General features: G+C 38.6%; 1 protein-coding gene and 1 pseudogene across 1 annotated transcript; both read left to right on the top strand.

Annotated features, from left to right (window-relative positions):
* The first annotated feature begins 3,701 nt into the window (after positions 1 to 3,701).
* plin3 (perilipin 3) lies at positions 3,702 to 15,177 on the top strand. The gene is made up of 8 exons (XM_010779806.1): positions 3,702 to 3,819; positions 8,263 to 8,352; positions 8,563 to 8,758; positions 9,418 to 9,500; positions 9,915 to 10,146; positions 12,583 to 12,923; positions 13,814 to 14,032; positions 14,462 to 15,177. Exons 2-8 carry the CDS (start codon positions 8,284 to 8,286, stop codon positions 14,600 to 14,602), a joined length of 1,281 nt encoding a protein of 426 aa, XP_010778108.1. The 5' UTR covers positions 3,702 to 3,819; positions 8,263 to 8,283; the 3' UTR covers positions 14,603 to 15,177.
* Positions 15,178 to 15,729: 552 nt separating this feature from the next.
* LOC104952902 (AN1-type zinc finger protein 5 pseudogene) lies at positions 15,730 to 17,708 on the top strand (annotated as a pseudogene).
* Positions 17,709 to 19,021: the final 1,313 nt, after the last annotated feature.

Here is a 19,021-nt window from a genome sequence, read left to right as displayed (position 1 = left end):
TACGGTTTCTAAGCCGCTGATAATGAAGAGCAGAAGGTGAAACAGGAGGGAAAAGGAACGTGGAGCCAAATAAATGCTTGTGATGTCTCCACAGTACACCTGAGACTGGTGGTGTGATATTAAACATGAAACAAACCAAATGGATTTTATTACAGAGTAATTATTCTGCTCCTTTCATAGCTTAGCACAGGCCTCTTTGCTTTCTAAAGTGCCTTTTGATGATGATGGATATCTTATTAAAACAATTATTCTTCAATGAAAAACAACTCAAAGATGAATAGTGCCCATGGGATTTTAACATCTTAAAAGTTGTTATATTGATCCATTTAACATTTGTTGTGGTTTTTAATTAGGTGTTGGTTTTATTTTGGGTAATTTGATCAATTCTAATGGCTACTGTAATGGAAGTATATAAATATGTGTGGGATACTAAATTGCATGTTGTCAAACCTAAGGTAATGCATTTGCTCACTTTAAATGGTCTATTGATGATATTTGTTGCTATGTGTACCGCACTCTGTGTCTTTCTTTTCTATAACAATCAAATAATCTAAAGGATGACAACCATAGGATGACAACTCTATTTAGTGTGAAAAAGGTACACAATATCTTAAAAAATGAATCCATATAAATAAGATTGGTGGGTTCTGCTTTCAAGTCCATGAAAATCAGGTTCAATTGACAATTTATTGCAGTTATCGTGAAAGACGTCTTCAGGCAGGGTAAGCAGACAAAGGGGGGGAGAGTGGAGTGATCACTTTACTCTAAGGGATGGAAGATTTTCCTGTTATCTACTAATCTTCAATTACTCAATATCCAGAATAATTTTGGCCTCAATCAACTGATCCAGTGAAGCAGAGTTAAGAGTTAAGCGGAAACAGATGAGAGCCTTCGGGGAAGATGTTGCCAACTCTTTTGCAGGAGAATGTGTTGGCACTGGTATGCATGGATTTTTGTGTGTGTTTTAGTTAAAGGCGTAAAATACAGCGGTTGAATTGCTTGGTCATTCATAAACAAATCAAACAATATGAGGGAAAGGAGCCATACAGCTGTGGTCAAGACAACACACCCATGTTTCCCACATTATGCTATTTTCTCTCACTCTGACCCATTTAGTCTCTCAACCTCAGTCTGGTGTTGCAAGACATAAACCAGCCTGGATTTTAAACATGGCAAAAACAAAGCTACAACAGGTATTCAATGAATTTCAGATAGCAACATTCAAAGTAATCTGTTACCTTTCTCTTGAAATTGGTGCAGGCATTTAGGAAAACACAAAGGGACACATAATGGAAACTGTAATGACTTGAAAAATGAAAATCTGTTCTAAATAAAAAAGGGAGAGATAATGGAGTTTGAGTCGTGATGAATCACAGTATCCACCAGGGGAAGTATCTGTGTTACAATAATAAAGTACACAGTATGTTTATATAATGTATAAATGCCACGTGAAGAAGAAAGCCTATGTGAAAATAAGATCTTAGACTAAGTCGATTAATGCAGTCTGCACTCCTTTAAAACCCAGGCCTCATATTTTCTGAAGATTTTTAAAAATGTATTCTTGAATATTTAATACAATATATCATCTCTGCTGTGGAGTTTTAGTGTATCTGCAGTAAAGACATCTTAAGGATGTAGATGTGCATGAGTCTAGCTCATGGTCTAGCTCAGTGGGTGAGGCTACAGACATCAGGTCCAAGTTGACTCTATGGGTAAAGACTGCCCTCTCAGGGTTTACTAAGTCAATTGCAGATAACATGGCAGCCTGGATCCCAGCCATCTGGCTTTATACACAGTATAATGCACTTCACAAGTGAATCAATAGTGATAAGTTCTAATCGTTGTTTTCTTTGCACATAATGAAAGCGTTTTACACAATATTACGTAGGACTAATGAAATATAAGGACACTTAATTAATGTGTCAACAACCTTTCATAAAAAGCTTCCATGACTACTGTATAAACAGTAACATAACTATCAACACAGTTTATAATCAGTTGGAGATTTAACAAACGTTCTTAACTCAAAGTCCACTTACTGGGTTTCTTCTGGAGCTTTCTTGATGCATCTTGTTGCATCTTATGGCTTTCATTTGTGGATGGGGATCATAATTGCCTGAAGAGTGAAAAAGAAAGAAGGACAAATTATTATATACTTCAATAATAACCATGCTCATTTAATATAACTCATATAATACATTTGATTAATGGGTATGATAAATAAATATGTCATGTTTGATATCCACATAAAACATAAAGACATAATTCTTATTATGATTTCAATTATCCATTAAATTTTTAGGCACAGGTTAAGGATGATTCACAGGAGCAGTTATAGTTGTATGGTTACAAAAAAATTCCTTATAGCTGCTTACAACTGCATTAAAGTCCAATGTTAAACACGTATTAGGGGATTGCTGCTGGTAGGCTAAATAAAAAAGGTTCAAGCTTTAACCTTACCTTAAGAAACAAAAGGAAAAGTAAAGCTTGAAGGTACTGAACTTCAAAACAAGTATGAAAGAAAACTGATCAAAAGGTCAACTTATGAGTATATCATCTATATACAACCGCCTGTTATCACAGGAGATAACGGCATAAATATCTCCCTGATAACTGATACAAATCCAATATATGTTTACAAGGTGTGGCTGAAATCTCCTAAAAATTGTCAATAAGTGGACCTTGTGCAGAGATTTATTTTCTTAATTAATTGTTAACCTGTATAATAGATGTGGACTTGAAACACCGTGGCACCATGAAGTGCCACATCATTAAGTTTCCAAAACCAGTGATGGAAGAAGTAGTGCAAACAATTAATATATTTCAACTTATCACTTATCACACTAGGATTTAATTTGCTACAGAACAGACATTAAACAATAAGAGTATATCTTGGGAAATAGGGGCCATTAAGCAGAGGTGGATAAAGTATCCAGATCCTTAAGTAAAAGTAATGATACCACAATTTAAGAATACTTAATTACAAATAAGTATTGAATAAGTATCACAGGTATTAAAGTAGAAATCTTACTTAAGTAAAAAGTACATAAGTCCTATCAGTTTAGTGTACTCAAGAATCAAAAGTAAAAATACTGATTGTGCAGAATCTCAAAGTGTTGTATTAATATATAATATTTTATTATTCTGTTTTTATTTTTTAGAAAATGCATATTAGAGTTGTATAATGCTCTACGTTGATATTGTGGTCAAATGTAGGATACTTTTTGTACTGCTGAGTATATTAATACTTGTTGTATTTATGTAAAAAGTGCCAGTAACTAAATCAATTACGATATTTCCCTTTGAAATGAGTGGAAGTATAAAGTAGCATAAAATGGAAATACTCAAGTAAAGTATAAGTTTCCCCAACACTATTATATATATATATATATATATATATATTATATATATATATATATATATATATACATACTAAAAAGTACAGTAGCCTACTTGAGTAAATGCTAGTTATATGCCACCACTACCAATAAGTAAGGCAAAAAAAGTTAGTTGAGTTAAAGAGAAAGTAAAGACATTAAAGTTACGACATCTGGCTTGTTAATTGTGCATGAACTTAGCTTTGTATGTCAGTGTATTCACATCAATTCTACCAGATGTGACAGCTGTGTGTGTAACTTCCGTGCTGTGATTTAATTGGTTTAAAGTGTTTTAGGACAATCCCTCTCTCCGCCTTCCTGCGCTGCATTCCGGAGAACAGAAGGAGGAACAGGGCCTGGTTGTGGGCTGGACCACCGGTGCATTGACCAACAATATCCTGCAGGTCAAACCAGAACAGAGGAGCAACAAGCTGCCAGTGAGGTCAGTTTTAACAGCTCTGTTTTCTTTTTTAATCAACTTCATAAACACGTATGCTAAGCTAACTCGTAACTTAACCTCACTTTCACATTGAGGGAAACTACCTCCATACTTACTTTGCTCCGCTTCGAGGAGGGTTGCATTTGACCCGAGATTGTGATAAATAAGGATAAACCGATCACAATATGGGCTGTTGTTTGCTGTAACAAGTCATAGTTTCACATCTGGGGTAAAGTTCATCAACCATTAACTGGAGAAATGACAGCTGATTTGTAGCATTAGGACGAAACGGTGTTGTGTTCAAAGGCAGCCAGAAGGAGTTGGAAATCAGCAAGATTTAAACAGTTGTGTCACGCGTTTATGTTTCTTCGAGAAATGAACATTTGCCATTTAATGCCAAGACAGAGCATTGTCTTTAAGGTGTATGTCTTAAAAATAATGTTGTGCTTGCTAACACAGTGACCACTTGAGGCATTTTAAGTGTTTGGATATGATCTTCTCATACACAAAATATATGCACTCAATATGACTTATTTGATGGTTTTCTTCGGAGCTGAAGATGTAAGATTTTCCAATATTTCACAAGAATAATAAATACTTGTATCTCCCTTCTTGAACCTGTTTTAATGTTATGACCTCTTGGAAGGTCTTAACTTCGTGGCTGGGTGCTGACTAAATTATTTATATGTATTTGACTGATCTGGGTCGACACAATTCCAGCAATCTTTTGGGAAATATAATGATCTTATGATACTCGTGAAAATTATAAAATCAATATTACATTTTTGAGAAACTATCTCTCTCCTCTTCTTTTTTTTCTCAGTCTGTCAGATCAACGACAGCTGTAGTCCTTTGGATCAAGGACGGCTGATTTCCTCTTTAACCCACTGACTTGTACTGATCCCTCTTTGTTTTTCAGCTCTCTCCAGTATGACAAGTGTCTCAACATTTCCTGGAGATATACCAGCTTGTCCATTAATATCAAAGGTCACATAATAATCTGTCATGTCCAAAGGGATTGCAGCAGCCTTCCCTTATCTGAAAGGAGATGATGTGTCTCAACAGTGGGAGGTTGTTACAAACAGTCCTAACGCAATAGGAAAAGGCTTGTTTATGAAAGCTTTGCTGCAATCACTTGTCAGGCAGACAATGATTATTTCCGAAAGTCTAAAGTAACTCTAGTTTTCATTACATAACTGCCTTCCTCACAATATGTACCGTGTCTCTAAAAATTATCTCGGGTTCATCTCACAATTGATAGCAGGGAACAAAATGACAGACTTTGCTTTGTAATAAAATCAGTGAAGATGTCTCCAACTGCGTTTGAGAAAAAAAACATGTTGCTCAACCAAGCTGTTGCAACAAAATGCAATTTGCAAATACAGAGTCTGGAAAGATTTTATCAGCCAGACTTATAAAGGTCACCCATGGTTGGAGCTGTTTGTCTTCTGTGTAGTTTTATGGATATGAGTTGAGTCTGGTCCGTCATGTGGACGTGTAGACCGTCATGTGGACGTGTAGACCTGAGATTGAACTTCCTGTACAGCTGGTCGGCTGCACTTCTCACGTCTTTGCTGCCTGTTTTCCCAGCAGTACGATCACAGAGGTCATGTCCTTCTTTGATTGATTCCTCTGCCCTTAACATCAGGGTAACCATTGTAAACAATTAGTGTTTCAGAAACTACAGGTGGACTCCACTTATGTCTCCCTGCATGCCATCTGGTAGATTTCAAACAGATGCCGTCCACATGTTGGGAGCACCAGCTTTCATGCCTCTTAGTTTTTCTCATTTGCATCGCTTTGTCATGTTATTTTTGTTGATTCATCTGCAGTTTTCCTGATAAGGTTTGGTATATATGTCAGAATATTATGAGAAATCAATTTGTTTTTACTGTCATTAAGTTCTCAGAACCCAAGGTGATGTCTTCAAGTTGCTTTTTTTCTGGCAGCAGTACAAAATATATCCAGTAAACAGTATTATCAGATTTTTTTTAAAAAGCTGAAAATCCTCATGGTGGAGAAGCAGGAACCAGAGAGTGCAAGGGAGGGAAACAATGATTATACGCTTAAATGAATAATAATAATAATAATATTTTGGGGGGTGCCTTTCATAACACCCAAGGACACCTTACAGGGCATAGGGGCAATATAGGGAACAATTAAAACAGTGGATTTAGTGAAGTATCAGCTGGGGTAGGACAAGACAAACAACAGGAAATGGACTATAGAAGGACACAAAAGGACACAGGGTACAGTTTATAAAGAAAATGCCAGTTTGAACAGGTGGGTTTTGAGTTGGGTTTTGAATGTTGTTATGGAATCAGACTGTCGGATGTGTAGTGTAGTGGGAGTTCCAGAGTCTGGGAGTCGAGGAGCCATGGTTTTGAGGCGAGAGCTTGGGACGGTGAGAAGTCTTACGGACGAAGAGCAGAGGGTGCGGGAGGAGGTGTACTCCTGAAGGAGGTCGGTGATGTAGATGGGGGCAAGGTTATGGAGAGCTTTATATATGAGTAGAAGGTTTTTGTAGTCAATACGGTAGCGTACAGGAAGCCAGTGTAGCTGACTGAGAATGGGGGTGATGTGGTCGGATGAGTTGGTGCGGGGGATGATACGGGCAGCAGAGTTCTGGATTATTTGCAGTCTATTGAGGAGTTTGATAGGAAGGCCAGTCAGAAGTGCATTGCAGTAATCAATCCAGGATGTGACGAATGAGTGGACCAGGATTTCAGTGCTGGGTTGGGAAAGAGAGGAGCGGAGTCTGGAGATGTTCCGAAGATGAAAGAAGGCGGTGCGGGTGATGTTTTTTTATGTGTAGTGAGAATGAGAGGGAGCCGTCCAGAATGACACCGAGCCTTTTCACTTGGGCAGCGAATGGTATGGGGAAGCCATCGATGATGATGTTTGGTGCTGGGGTGTTTTATGTGACTTGGTGAGGGTGGATTTGGAGCCGATGAGCTGGGCCTCAGTTTTCCTACCGTTAAGCTTCAGGAGGTTCCTGCTCATCCAGCTCCTGATGTCCTCAAGGCAGGTGGTGAGGGAGGTTGGGGCAGTGGTGGGTTTGGAGGAAATGTAGACCTGTGTGTTGTCGGCGGAGCAGTGAAAATTAACCTCAATCAATACATTGACTTAGTGTTTTACTTAGAACATGAGATAAACACTTTGTTTGTGTTCTGGACTCATTAGGCAGATTAAACTATAATGTAAATATTGTACATTGAAATGTTGCGTTGCACACAGTGTAGCCTATGGAGACATTCGCTCACTTCACCTGTCCTGTGCGAAACTGAGATTATGCTATTCATTTCTCCTCCTTACAAGAAGAAAAGACACTGAATGAGCAATTGATTTTTTACCCTTTTCTGTGACCCAATCAAGTGAAAGATATCGATTTTATTCAAGGCAATAACTCATTGTATTAATGTAATACGGTAGTTTTCACTTAAAGCTATTTTTCACTTGAGTAATGGCTTGGTTTTTGATTTAAAGTGACATTTTACTGTAAAACATTCAATATTTCCCTTAAAACATTCCCTTGATGTAAATGATATTGAGATCCATTTTGCCTGCATGCCTTCAAGTGAGCTTGTGAACAATCAATCTCCTGCATTAGTTCCCTGCTGGTTCATAGTTATTCATGAGTTTTCTCTTGACTCTAAGCCATAAATGTGACAAATACCTGTATCAGCCCCAACATTTCTGTCTATACTCCTTTTATCTTGTTTCAATCATCACCCAGAGAAACCAATATTGTTTCTTAGTATGTACACATACTAAAAAGCTGAGGTTTTAAGAAAAATTGAAGGAAGGAATATATTTTGTGACTGGTGCAAAGATACTCGTGGAACAGCGAGTCATAAACCTCAGTGATGATGTCACTAGATGTAGATATTAAAAATATATGTGTGTGTTTACATGTATAACTATCCCATACATGACCTACACTTTGATATACCAATCATTGGCCTCATGTATCCCTCTTTTCATGAGCAAATTCAAAAGTTTTATCAGCTTCAGATCTTAACACTTTCATTTAATTATTTCAAGATGATGTTATTTAAAAGAAAAGCAAGCACAAAGTATGGAAATAAACAATACAAAAGAATCAAAATATATCTTAATCCATATTTTGACTTTAAACTTTGACAGTGTAGAGTTTGAAGTGTTAATGGCTTTGCTCGGCTGCAGCATATTCTTTTTTAGGTGCAGTTTCATCCTCATTGCATCATAGTGTTGACAAATGAATTGAACATGCTTGAGTTGCCTTTCAGCCCATTTATCCTTAAACCGTCTGGCAGGACACCCATTCCATTTCCAAAAGTATTACCGATTCTTCTCAAGAAAGTGTATCAGCCTCTTAAACACAGAAATATCAGAGATGTATTTTATCATGCATACCGGGCAGTGTGAGGTGAATCTCTGTGTGTGACTCTTTATATTTTATGTCAGAGATTGAATCCAGCCTTCACAATGGCAGACAGCGGGAAGACTAATGAGAGTGGAGCTGCAGCAGCAGAACCCGATAATGGAGACCAGCAGGTGAGGAGCACTGTGACCCGAAATGACACATATTATAAAACCCAGGCATATTATGAACTCATTTGACGCTCGATAAGCCACTGTGGGGAATCAATCATTATTCACAACAGAATACTTGAACTCTGTCCTGAAAGATCTTAACTTTACGCAGACGGGGTTGTATTTAACTTTTTTTGTATGTCTCTTCAATAATGTTTCTTTTTGACCTAGAATATTGTTTCCCGAGTGAGCCATTTGCCTCTGGTCAGCTCGGCGTGCGGAGCGGTGTCCAGCGCCTACAGTAGCACCAAAGACAGCGTGCCCTTGCTGAAGGGAGTGATGGATGCAGCGGAGAGCGGGGTCCGGACCCTGGGGGCCGTGGCCACTACGGGCTCCAAGCCCCTCCTGGACATTATAGAACCACAGAGTGAGTTCTTGTCTCTCTGTAAAATATGATGTAACATAGTCGCAATGTTGGCGTACTATGAAAGAGGATTGCAAGCCTGTTGCTCATTAAAGGTGTGAAGCCAATGTCGGGTCGAATTGGGCTAAACAAAACAAAAAATCTGAATAACAAAAAAAACAAAAAACATTTTCTACTATGAAAAGAAAATGTAGGATTGTTTATTGGTGTTGTTATTTTAATTTCCACAACTTTGCAATTCAGCATTTATTTCTCATTCATACTAATACACCACTTTATATATTGTACTCTTGATGTTATATATTGCAGTACAATGTACACATTTTTTTATTTTAACTTCTTTGGTTTATATACATGTTTTGTATCTTTTAATTTCACATTCTTACTTTAACCTTTTTAAGTCTATATAAATATCTTTATTTAATTTATTTATTTTACTGCACATCCATACTTTAACAGATTTTTTCTTATATGAATGTTTTTATTCTATTTGTTTCTTATTTCTTTTAAACCATTCTAAAATGGAGCAACCTTTACAAAACCTAATTTCCCCCGTGATACATATTTCCTGTTTCTGTTTCTGGGTATTGCTTCCGACTGATCGGGTTAGCCAAGGATTTGTTTTCTAGTTGAAAACATTTAGTACATTTCTGTTATTCCAGTTGCCACGGTGAACGAGTATGCCCTAAAAGGACTGAATAAGATGGAGGAGAAGCTGCCTATTCTTCACCAGCCAGCAGACAAGGTCAGGCAGAAAATAAATAATGAAGTCAACAAACCTCTCTACATTCTGCATTTGGATTAATTAATTATAACCTTAACCTCTATCATAGTAAGTCGTTTCACAGAATAACAGCCCATTTTATAACGTGTGTGAGGAGTTCACATGTTGAATAACACTTCAGGTAACCATAGCAACACATTTGACACTTCACAATAGGTGCACGAATACTGTTACAATTATTAACAAATAACAAAGCCATGGATTAAGCCACTGACTATTTTCCTTGAAATACAGTATATAGCCATGGTAAAAATGGAATAAAACGCTCCTCCATTAACTGCTCCCTGAATTTCATATAAGAGCTATTAGAATAAAAAAGAAAAGAACCTCCATTTCTCTCCAAGCATGACTCATCATCGGCTCTTCCTTCTTCAGGTGGTGTCGGACACAGTAGGTCTGGTGTACCAGTCGGTGGCGGGGGCCAAAGACGCTGTGCTGGGGGCTGCGATGGGCGGGGTGGAGATGACCTGGGCAGCCATCAGCGGAGGGCTCATGACCGCCATGGGCACCAGGATGGGCCAGATGGTCAGCTCTGGGATGGGCCTGGCACTGAGCCGCTCCGAGGACTGGGTCGAGCAGAACCTCCCCCTCGCTGAGACCGAGCTGGGTCAGTAGCTCTTCTGAATGTGGAACGCATACAGTAATAAGTGCATAACCAGGGGAGGTGTTAAACACATATGGTTAATGTTGAGGTATAGACGGGTGTGTTTTGATTGTTGGATCAAATGAAGCTGAAACCAGGCTAGAGTTGGAATGAATGAATCATAGATAGATAGGTTCTTTATTGATCCCAATTTGGGAAATGTTTGCGTTGCAGCAGCATAAAAAACAAGGCAATGTACATAAGACAAATTTAAGACACAAGAAATAAACAGTCCAAAATATTTCTGAAATAGAGATAAAATAACATTAAAAAGTAAAAAATATATATATACGTGGATGTGGAAAATATACATGTTGAAATTCAACTTTACAGTAACAAATATAATGCAGGATATTATTGTGCAAGAAATTGATTATTCAATATTAAATTGAATATAAATGTAAAATGTACAGTTGGAGTTTAAGTCAGTTATTAAGAGAAGCTATGGAGCAGAGAGTTCTCTTCCGTACAGAGGAGATAGACAACAATTGTCAAGTTTTCTTTGTCACAGCCGATTGTAAATAAACAACAAAAGGTTTAGTGCTTCAAGACACAGTCGGTAAGGATTTAATTTCTATAAAGATATGCATTCCAGGGCTTCATCAATAATGCTTTGATGGAAACAAACTTTAATGTTAACAAATCACAGTTTTTAAATTGATTTAGTTGTCTTTCTATCAATCAAGCACATTTAAATAATTGTAGGGTCCGGGCTTTTATTAACATTTGGATCCAACAATTTGCCTTTTAATGTATTTCATGAAAACAAAAGTGATTACATTCCTTCTTTCCTTAAATTGGCACTACATACATACATTTTCACTTGCAAACAAAGAATAAATAGTCAAAACAATTGTATATGAATTGGGAGGGATGAAACCCTCTTTAATGGTCACACATGCAGAGCACACAGCACACACAGTGAAATGTGTTCTCTGCATTTAACCCATCCTAGTACCAGGAGTCTAGCAATAGGAGCAGTGGGCAGCTATTGCACAGCGCCCGGGGAGTGGGGGAAGGAGGTGTCCGGTGCCTTGCTCAAGGGCACCACGGCAGGGCAGGAGGTGAACTGGGACCTCTCCAAGTAGGAGGACTTGAACCGGCGACCCTACAGCTCCCAGTCCAAGCCCCTACTGACTGAGCCACTGCCGGATATACTTACACATTGGCATATGAGATCATATCTACATATCTAAATGTCTCTACTAGAGAAACATTTAGATATGTAAAGTTACAGAATGATAAGCTTTATGTCAGGCATTACTGCAGTGTACTTTAGCTTAATTGATTCCATAATTAGTATGCATGAACGATGGCATTTGCAATATTTGTCAGTTACTGTGAGAGTCAGTAGCCAACTCTGTGTCCTTGCTTCACTGAGCTATAGATCAAACAGCAATTTGAGATGAGACTGTCCAAATGAATCATCACTGTAAAGGCAAGACATGGTGATGTGGCAGGATGTGGGTGGTCGCGATTAAAGTGTTAAATTATACCACCGTAATTGGATTTGAACACATAAATGGTTTGGGCTATTCATAGAGAGGGAAGCAGGAATTCCAATGAAATTCCCCTCTGTTAACTTGGCCCATAAAGCACCCTCAATTTCCAACACTCACTGCTTTGACACCTGCTACAGTGATGTCATGTTATCATGACAACCCGCCATACTCCAATATTGCAGGAATACTCAAGAGGCCATCCTCTTCTCTGATTATGGATATACAAATTATGCAATTGCTATTGTTATCAGTGGGAGCAGCTAAGTACCTATGATGGCAGTACTCAGGGGATTTTGGATTTGTTCAGTGGTCACTGTGGTTTTAAACAGAGGCACTGGCAGACTTTGCATTTCCCTTAGCTTCCACGGACTGATGGTCGGGGGAGCTGAGGTGGCTTTCAAGTATTTTTGTTCTCCTGAGCAGATGGTTTTTAACTCTTACAGAGTCAAGTAGTCCAACTTGTAACAGATACACCAATAAGCACTGCTCCATCCATCACTCAAACCATCACCACCACCTATACAGAATTCTGTACATGTGAGTTTCTTTAGTGTACTTCCTCATTTGGCAGTTAAATATATATGACAAAGGATAGATCAAGAGTTATCCCACTTATTACAGTGCTACTTATTTAATAAATGAATAGTTTGAGACATGATATTAGTTATTTTCAATAAAAAGGATAGTATTGCTGCCCTGTTTTCAGAGATTAGTACTCCATCCATAGCATTGGTCTGTTATCCATAGCAGCAGTCTGTTATAAAGGAATATAGACATACAGAACATATAAAACTATAATTAGACCTTTGTGCTCCCATCTACATATGTAATGCTTAATTTATATATTAAACATTTATTGGCACATTTGAGAATATGAGATTTATACTTTCCTTTTCAGCTGCTGTGGCTGAACCTGCCAGCAGTGAGGTGACCGCGTCAACCACCCCCCCCAGCTACTTTGTCCGCTTGGGGAAACTCTCAGCCAAAGTCCAGGAGCGGGCCCTGCAGCACTCCCTGGGCCGGGCACGACATGCCAGGGATGCCACCTATTCTACAGTGGCTCAGATTACCAGTACTCTGGACCTGCTAGAGACTGCTCGCGCAGGTCTGGGTACCGCCAGTAACCAGATAGGAGGAGCCTCCGAGCAGCTGCTGCAGCGCTGGACCGAGTGGAAGCAGAAGCAGGCTGGAGCTGGACAGACCGAGTCCGAGCTAGATGGGACCAGAGATGAGGCTGAGGTCAGGGCTAAAGCTTTGGGAGTTGTCTTAATGGTTTCTAACAGGATTATGTTTGCATTTGATTGCATTTGAGTGTGTATGCCGCACATACAATGAAATAATGAAAGAAAGCTTTATAGCATAACAGTGATAAGAACAGAGCAAGACTCTTGGAATTAGCACTGAGTCCAACTTTTTTTATTTTAGAGGCTGATATTGTATTGTAATGCCCCCAAAGATTCACATTACAATATAAATACATAATACAAATTACAACATAGACTATCCAATTGACAACATTGTAATGTAAATTACAAATTAAATAAATACATTTAAAATGAAGTACAATCAAATTAAATGTAAGACCCAGGATTATGTTGAAGGCAAGCCTGAGCCAGCCATAATTTTAAGCTTTATTAAAAAGCAAAGTCTTAACCCCACTCTTAAATGACGAGAGGATGTTCAACAACAAACAGAGCTGGTTCCACAGAAGAGGAGCCTGATAGCTGAAGGCTCTGGTTCTCATTGTACTTATGAAGACTCTAGGGACCGCTAATAACCCTGCATTCTGGGAACGCAATACCCTAGTGGGTGGTTACTATGAGCTCTTTAAGGTAGGATGGAGCCTGAATATATTACATTGAGTCAGCTGAATTGGGATAAGATGGGGAAACTACCCTGGCCTAAGGAAGGCATCTAGTGGCAAATCCTGGGCTTTCATTTTTCTGAATCCACCTGAGGTTAGGTGAGGGTGTCTGACACACTAAAAGCACTCACAGAGATGCTGTTTAGTTCAACTTAAAGTAAAACATTTACAATAAACTCCGGTTGACTTCCCAGAAAATAAAATAAATCAAAAATCTAATTATCGTTATTGTGATCAAACATTTTTGTTACCTTTCCATTCACAGCAGCTGGAATGGCGGGTCCTCTCCATGGTGCAGGGTCTGAGCGACCAGCTGAAGTCAGCGTGCTCCAGCGTGGTGTCGAGTGCTCAGGGTCTGCCAGGTGCGGTCCAGGACCAGCTGACCAGCGCACGGCGATCTGCTGAAGAACTGCACGCCTCTCTGGGGAACACCAGCACCATCACACCCCTCCTCCTGGAGCAGAGCCGTCACAAGCTGATCCAAGTACTAATTGCTCCACATTGTCTTTACCGCAGTGTTTAGTTTTGCTTCATCAGCTAAGCTAAATATAGTTTTTTGCTTGACGTTTTATTGCCTTTTTTCATTGCATTTGCTTCACGCAGTTGGTCTTTCCATTACCTTTTAAATTGGTGCTGGAATAATACCCACAGTCTTATTGAACAAGAATTAAACAGAAAACTGCTGCATACTTTACACAACCAAACATCCAATCTCAGGGGTGTCTGCTGATTAATATGCATTACTGAAAATAGGACAGTCAAGCTTACAGTATATTGTATTTAGTAGTGTACACATTAAACCTCAGTATTTCCTGCTACCAACAAGCTAAGCTTACTTTTTAGGTAGAGTTTGTGATCAGATTTTCGTTTAGTAATATTGTTGAAAGTGATACTAGTATGTCCTTGTTCCCAGGTTAAGCAGTCCCTGGATGGTGTCATGGAGTATCTACTGAACAACACACCACTCAATTGGTTGGTGGGACCTTTTGCTCCGCAGATCACTGAGAGGGCAGAGGGAGCTGCGGCAATGGAGCCGAGCAAACCACACGACTAGACTTCAAGACTTTGTTGTGTTCATGAGTTATTCAAGGTGATGACAGACATCTGTGTACTGTAGATGCACCATCTAAACATAAATATGCTTGTTTTAATGAAAAAAGGCCTTTCATTAATCAATGTTTTCTACATTATGCACTAATTATTGTATCTGTGAAACTAAATGTGTGATATAAAAGTTAATGGAATTCAATCATAACCAAAAGCACTGACCTGTGGCCTTTGAAAATTAACTAGTTTGTGCATTTATGTTTCCTATAAGATTATAGTGTTTTTACATATCAATGTATGTATCCTCTCATACTGCTGTTTGAAAGACTTTTAATAGTGCCTTAAAATAAGTCAAAGCAATTCCTTAAGAATAATCCAAATGAAAATTGTCTTTCAACACAGCTTTAACAAGTTGTGTTCATATAGTGTTTTCATTTATTGAAGGATTTGCAGTTATTATTTCAGTATTTTGTGTCTGAACTTTGATAGATTCAGCTAATGAGCTGTCAATAAGCTGACATGTCAAAACAGTACAGTATTAATGTCATGGCTGAATACATTAATAAAGGTGTTATTCCTGAGTTTTTGAGTTGTTGTTTTTTGGGGTGGTGGACTTTGCTTGTCACACTGACTGAAGGTTGAATCAATGCTGAGGATGACTTTGTTTTATTTAATGTTTCAGTTATTTAATTATAAACCCAATATCCTGTGTAAACTTTCGACACTTCTTGATTTTAAGAGGCTGATCAGACAATTAAATGAAAATAATTGTGCTTGTGCAAGCTATGGAATAATGAGTAAATCAGTTCATAATAGCTCATAACTAGCTCTAGTATTTTTCTCTGCAAGTACAACAGCTTGACTCTGCAAAAACCATGTGTTATAAGAATAAGTAATAAGATGTATAGTTCATAGGTTTATCATTTGTTTTTAGATGTGCATATTTTATTTCAGTATCTTGTCTCTGAACTTTGGATTGAGCTAATGAGTCAAACAGTACAGTGTTGTTGCCATGTTTGAATACATTAATAAAGGTGTTATTCCTGAGTTTTTTAGATGTTATTTTGTTGGGGTGTTGATGTTGGTGGACTTTGCTGTGCTGGCCTCACTGACTGAAGGCTGAATCGATGCTGAGGATGACGTCATGGTCGTTGTTTCGAATGTCGCGAGCTAGCGCAGGGTAGGAGGCCGCGCGCTCTACTGTGGACAAAACTTGTACAAATCTGAAGCCCGAGGTCGTCGACAGCCGCCGGTAACTTGAATTTCAGGTACCGTCTTCATCTTAGACAATTATGGGAGACTCACGGTGTCTGTAACCGACTTTAAACCGGCTCTCCCACTGTCGGCGAGCGCTCTGTTTTTGGGGCTCGCTGATTATGCTAGCAGTGGAGCTAACGCTAGCCTGCTGCTAACACTAGCGTTTATTCGATTTAAAACATAATACGTGTAAACAGTCTGTCGCTATGGACGCTGTTCTTTTTTTTTTCTTGACCTTAGCCATGATTTAAGGCTACCACGGTTTTTTTGTTATTCTCTTTGTGTTGGTTTCTAGTGTAAGACAGACAAAACGTCCAGCGAGGGTGTTTGCTAATGTAATACAGTGTTTGCTTTGAGCTATGCAAGCATAGGACGCCGATTGTTTTCTGCTGCGGACAAACTCAAACACTCAGCTGTAAGTTGTTCAGCTAGACTGTAACCAACGTATCGTTTGACAAGTTTGACAGGTAATCGCTTAAAGGCAGGCTTTGTTTGAGTTTTCCTGGAGGGTTTTATGTGGACCTGTCTTTAGTTTCTGCTTGTTAACTTTATCCTGACCAAAACATCTTGCTGTGCGGTGGAAGAAAGCATAAACTAGCTAACTGTTTTCGCCTGTAGCTTGTTTTGTTCAGTGAAACTGAGACCCTTTCTTTGTGTTTTTTATGTTTAATTAAGTGCATAGCTCCCCACTTAGCTTTTGTGAGAAACCTGTATTTGAATACTTCAAAACTCCCAGACCATTGTCCACATTTTCCTGGAGGAGCATGTCATTAATAAGTGATACTTTTTATATTGTATTTTGTTGTTATCGTATTTTGGTATTTGGCCTTTTACAAAAATGTAGAAACACAATTTGGTCAAAATGAATTGTTAACAATGACAATTTACAGTTCTGCTTGAATGGCTAAAATTGACTTTTTAAATATGTTTATGGTGTTTGACTGAATTTAGTTTGTAGGTATGATACTGTTAAAAAACCTTAATTATAGCTACATTAAGAAAGTCATTACCCCACAGGTCACTTAAGTCATATATTTAATTTACAGTTCTGCTTTAGTGACTTAACTCTGTTCATGGACTGAATTTAGTTTGATGAAGGTATGATCCTGTTTGCCAGCTACAATTAGTAGGTTTTACCCATAGGTCCGTAACTAATACATTTTATTTTCTCAAACTCAACAATCATGCTCCAAAACCAGTCTCCATACCTTCTTAAACTTCAAATATGAATAACCGTGCTAATCATTTGGACTCACTTCTGCTCATTTTCAGGAATTTCCTCTCCCATCCCCCCTTGCCCCCTCTGTCAGAGCATGGCTCAGGAGACCAATCAGACGCAGTTGCCAATGCTTTGCACTATGGGATGTGGTTTCTATGGTAACCCCCGAAACAACGGCATGTGTTCGGTCTGCTACAAGGAAAACCTGCAGAGACAACAGGGAGGGGGGAGGTCCAGCCCCCCGGGAGAGAAAGGTAAAAATATGGAACGGGGTCACCCAAAAACTGTACAGTCAGGCTAAAAGGGGTTGGAGAACAGAGGTAGCATTTTCTGCCAACACTGTGGCCTCAGAAAGCTAGAAAGTGACTCCATGTGTTGTCGCAAACTAAATCTAAACAACTCTGGTCATATGAGACAAACACAAAAGAAGAGTGGCTTATATTAGGATACCAAGAGACTCACTGAAAGGCCATAAACAAAAGGTTCTGTGTTGTTGATACTATTGTGTTGTTCTGTCCTCCACAGCTGCTACATCACCGGCAGGATCACCGGGGTCAGCTGGTGTGACTGTGGAGAGTTCAACCTCAGAGCCCAGTACAGAGGTGGCAGGAACCCCACCTGAGGAACAAACAACCAGGTATGTTGATGGACAGATGAAAAAGTGGAGGGTCATTTAAACTTGTATTCATCAATTGAAATTAGGAACAAAATATCCTGTGTTCACTGTGAAGACTTCTTGTTTTTAATAAGCTGATAAGTTCAATGAGAATAATTGGAAAACTTGTAGATGGTGTTTGTCACTCTATTTCACAATTGATTATGTTATGAAAATACCTGTTTAAGTAAATAATTAGTACATCAGTTTATCACAAGCAGTAGCACACTGTGTTCTCATTAGTAGCTTCCGTTAACGGCTTGCCTCTGGAAAAAACACTTTGAACTTAACTCGATGACTCTGCGCTTTCTGGTAAAAGCTCTTTATGTCCCAAACAACTCTTTTCAGACACTAGAAGTAATATGCCACAATATGCTAACCATATTGTGTTTGTTTTTAGTAAACAAACATAATCCTTATCAGTAAGCAATCTTGGTACACCTTACCTTTTTTTATTTGAATTGTTGTTATGGATGGTTAGTCATTGGGTAGTACTGACCAGCGCCTTCTCTGTGTTGTTGGTTTTGCCATTTGAACCAAGTCTTTTGTTATTTTTCAAAGGTTTAAAGTTAAAACACATTTGTTGTAGTGGTGAACAAAGGCTGAATGATTCATACAGAGCTCTCTTGTTTGAAGTTGACACTGAAAGAGAGAGCTGAAGGGTATTGGTCTGTGTTTTAAAGACTTGCCAGAGGGCCAGTCCTTCAAACTGCTGCACATTGTTGCTGACGTCCTCCGTTTTCCGTAAACATGTTGTCCCGTATAGTTTGATTTAGTTACGCCAATAATTAATTATTGATAGATAATTGGATATTTTATGTGACGGGTGAGAACAATTATTTAAGATGAGGATGTTTGAGTTCTGTGACATTGTTCTAAAAGTAGATATGTTGTTTTGTTTGCGCTGGATTTTGTAAAAGATGCCTCTCATTTCCTGAAAAGAAACCAAACAGTGACAATAGACCAGATATACATATTAGAGGAAGAAAATCAGATACACTTCTAAAGGAATTCATATTTGAGCAGTTACTGTATTGTAATATTATCCAAGACCCATGCCTATATCTCTGTAGGGATGGGTATCGTTAAGGTTTTAACTAATGCTGTCAAAATTATCGCGTTAACGGCGGTAATTTTTTTAATGAATTGCGTTAAAATATTTAACGCATTGTGCAGAATGGCCCGCCCCATACATCCCACCAGTGGCAGCGCCAGGGTATGGCTGGGGTAGGCTACAGCCATACCAAGAAATGGCTTAGCCCCACCATGAAAAATGATGTTAAAGTAAGCAAAAT

Source organism: Notothenia coriiceps, unplaced genomic scaffold (assembly GCF_000735185.1).
Source record: "Notothenia coriiceps isolate Sejong01 unplaced genomic scaffold, NC01 NC01_scaffold00020741, whole genome shotgun sequence".
Taxonomy (NCBI): Eukaryota; Metazoa; Chordata; class Actinopteri; order Perciformes; family Nototheniidae; genus Notothenia; species Notothenia coriiceps.
Note: the sequence above shows the minus strand (reverse complement) of the source record. Positions and strands in the feature narration are given on the sequence as shown.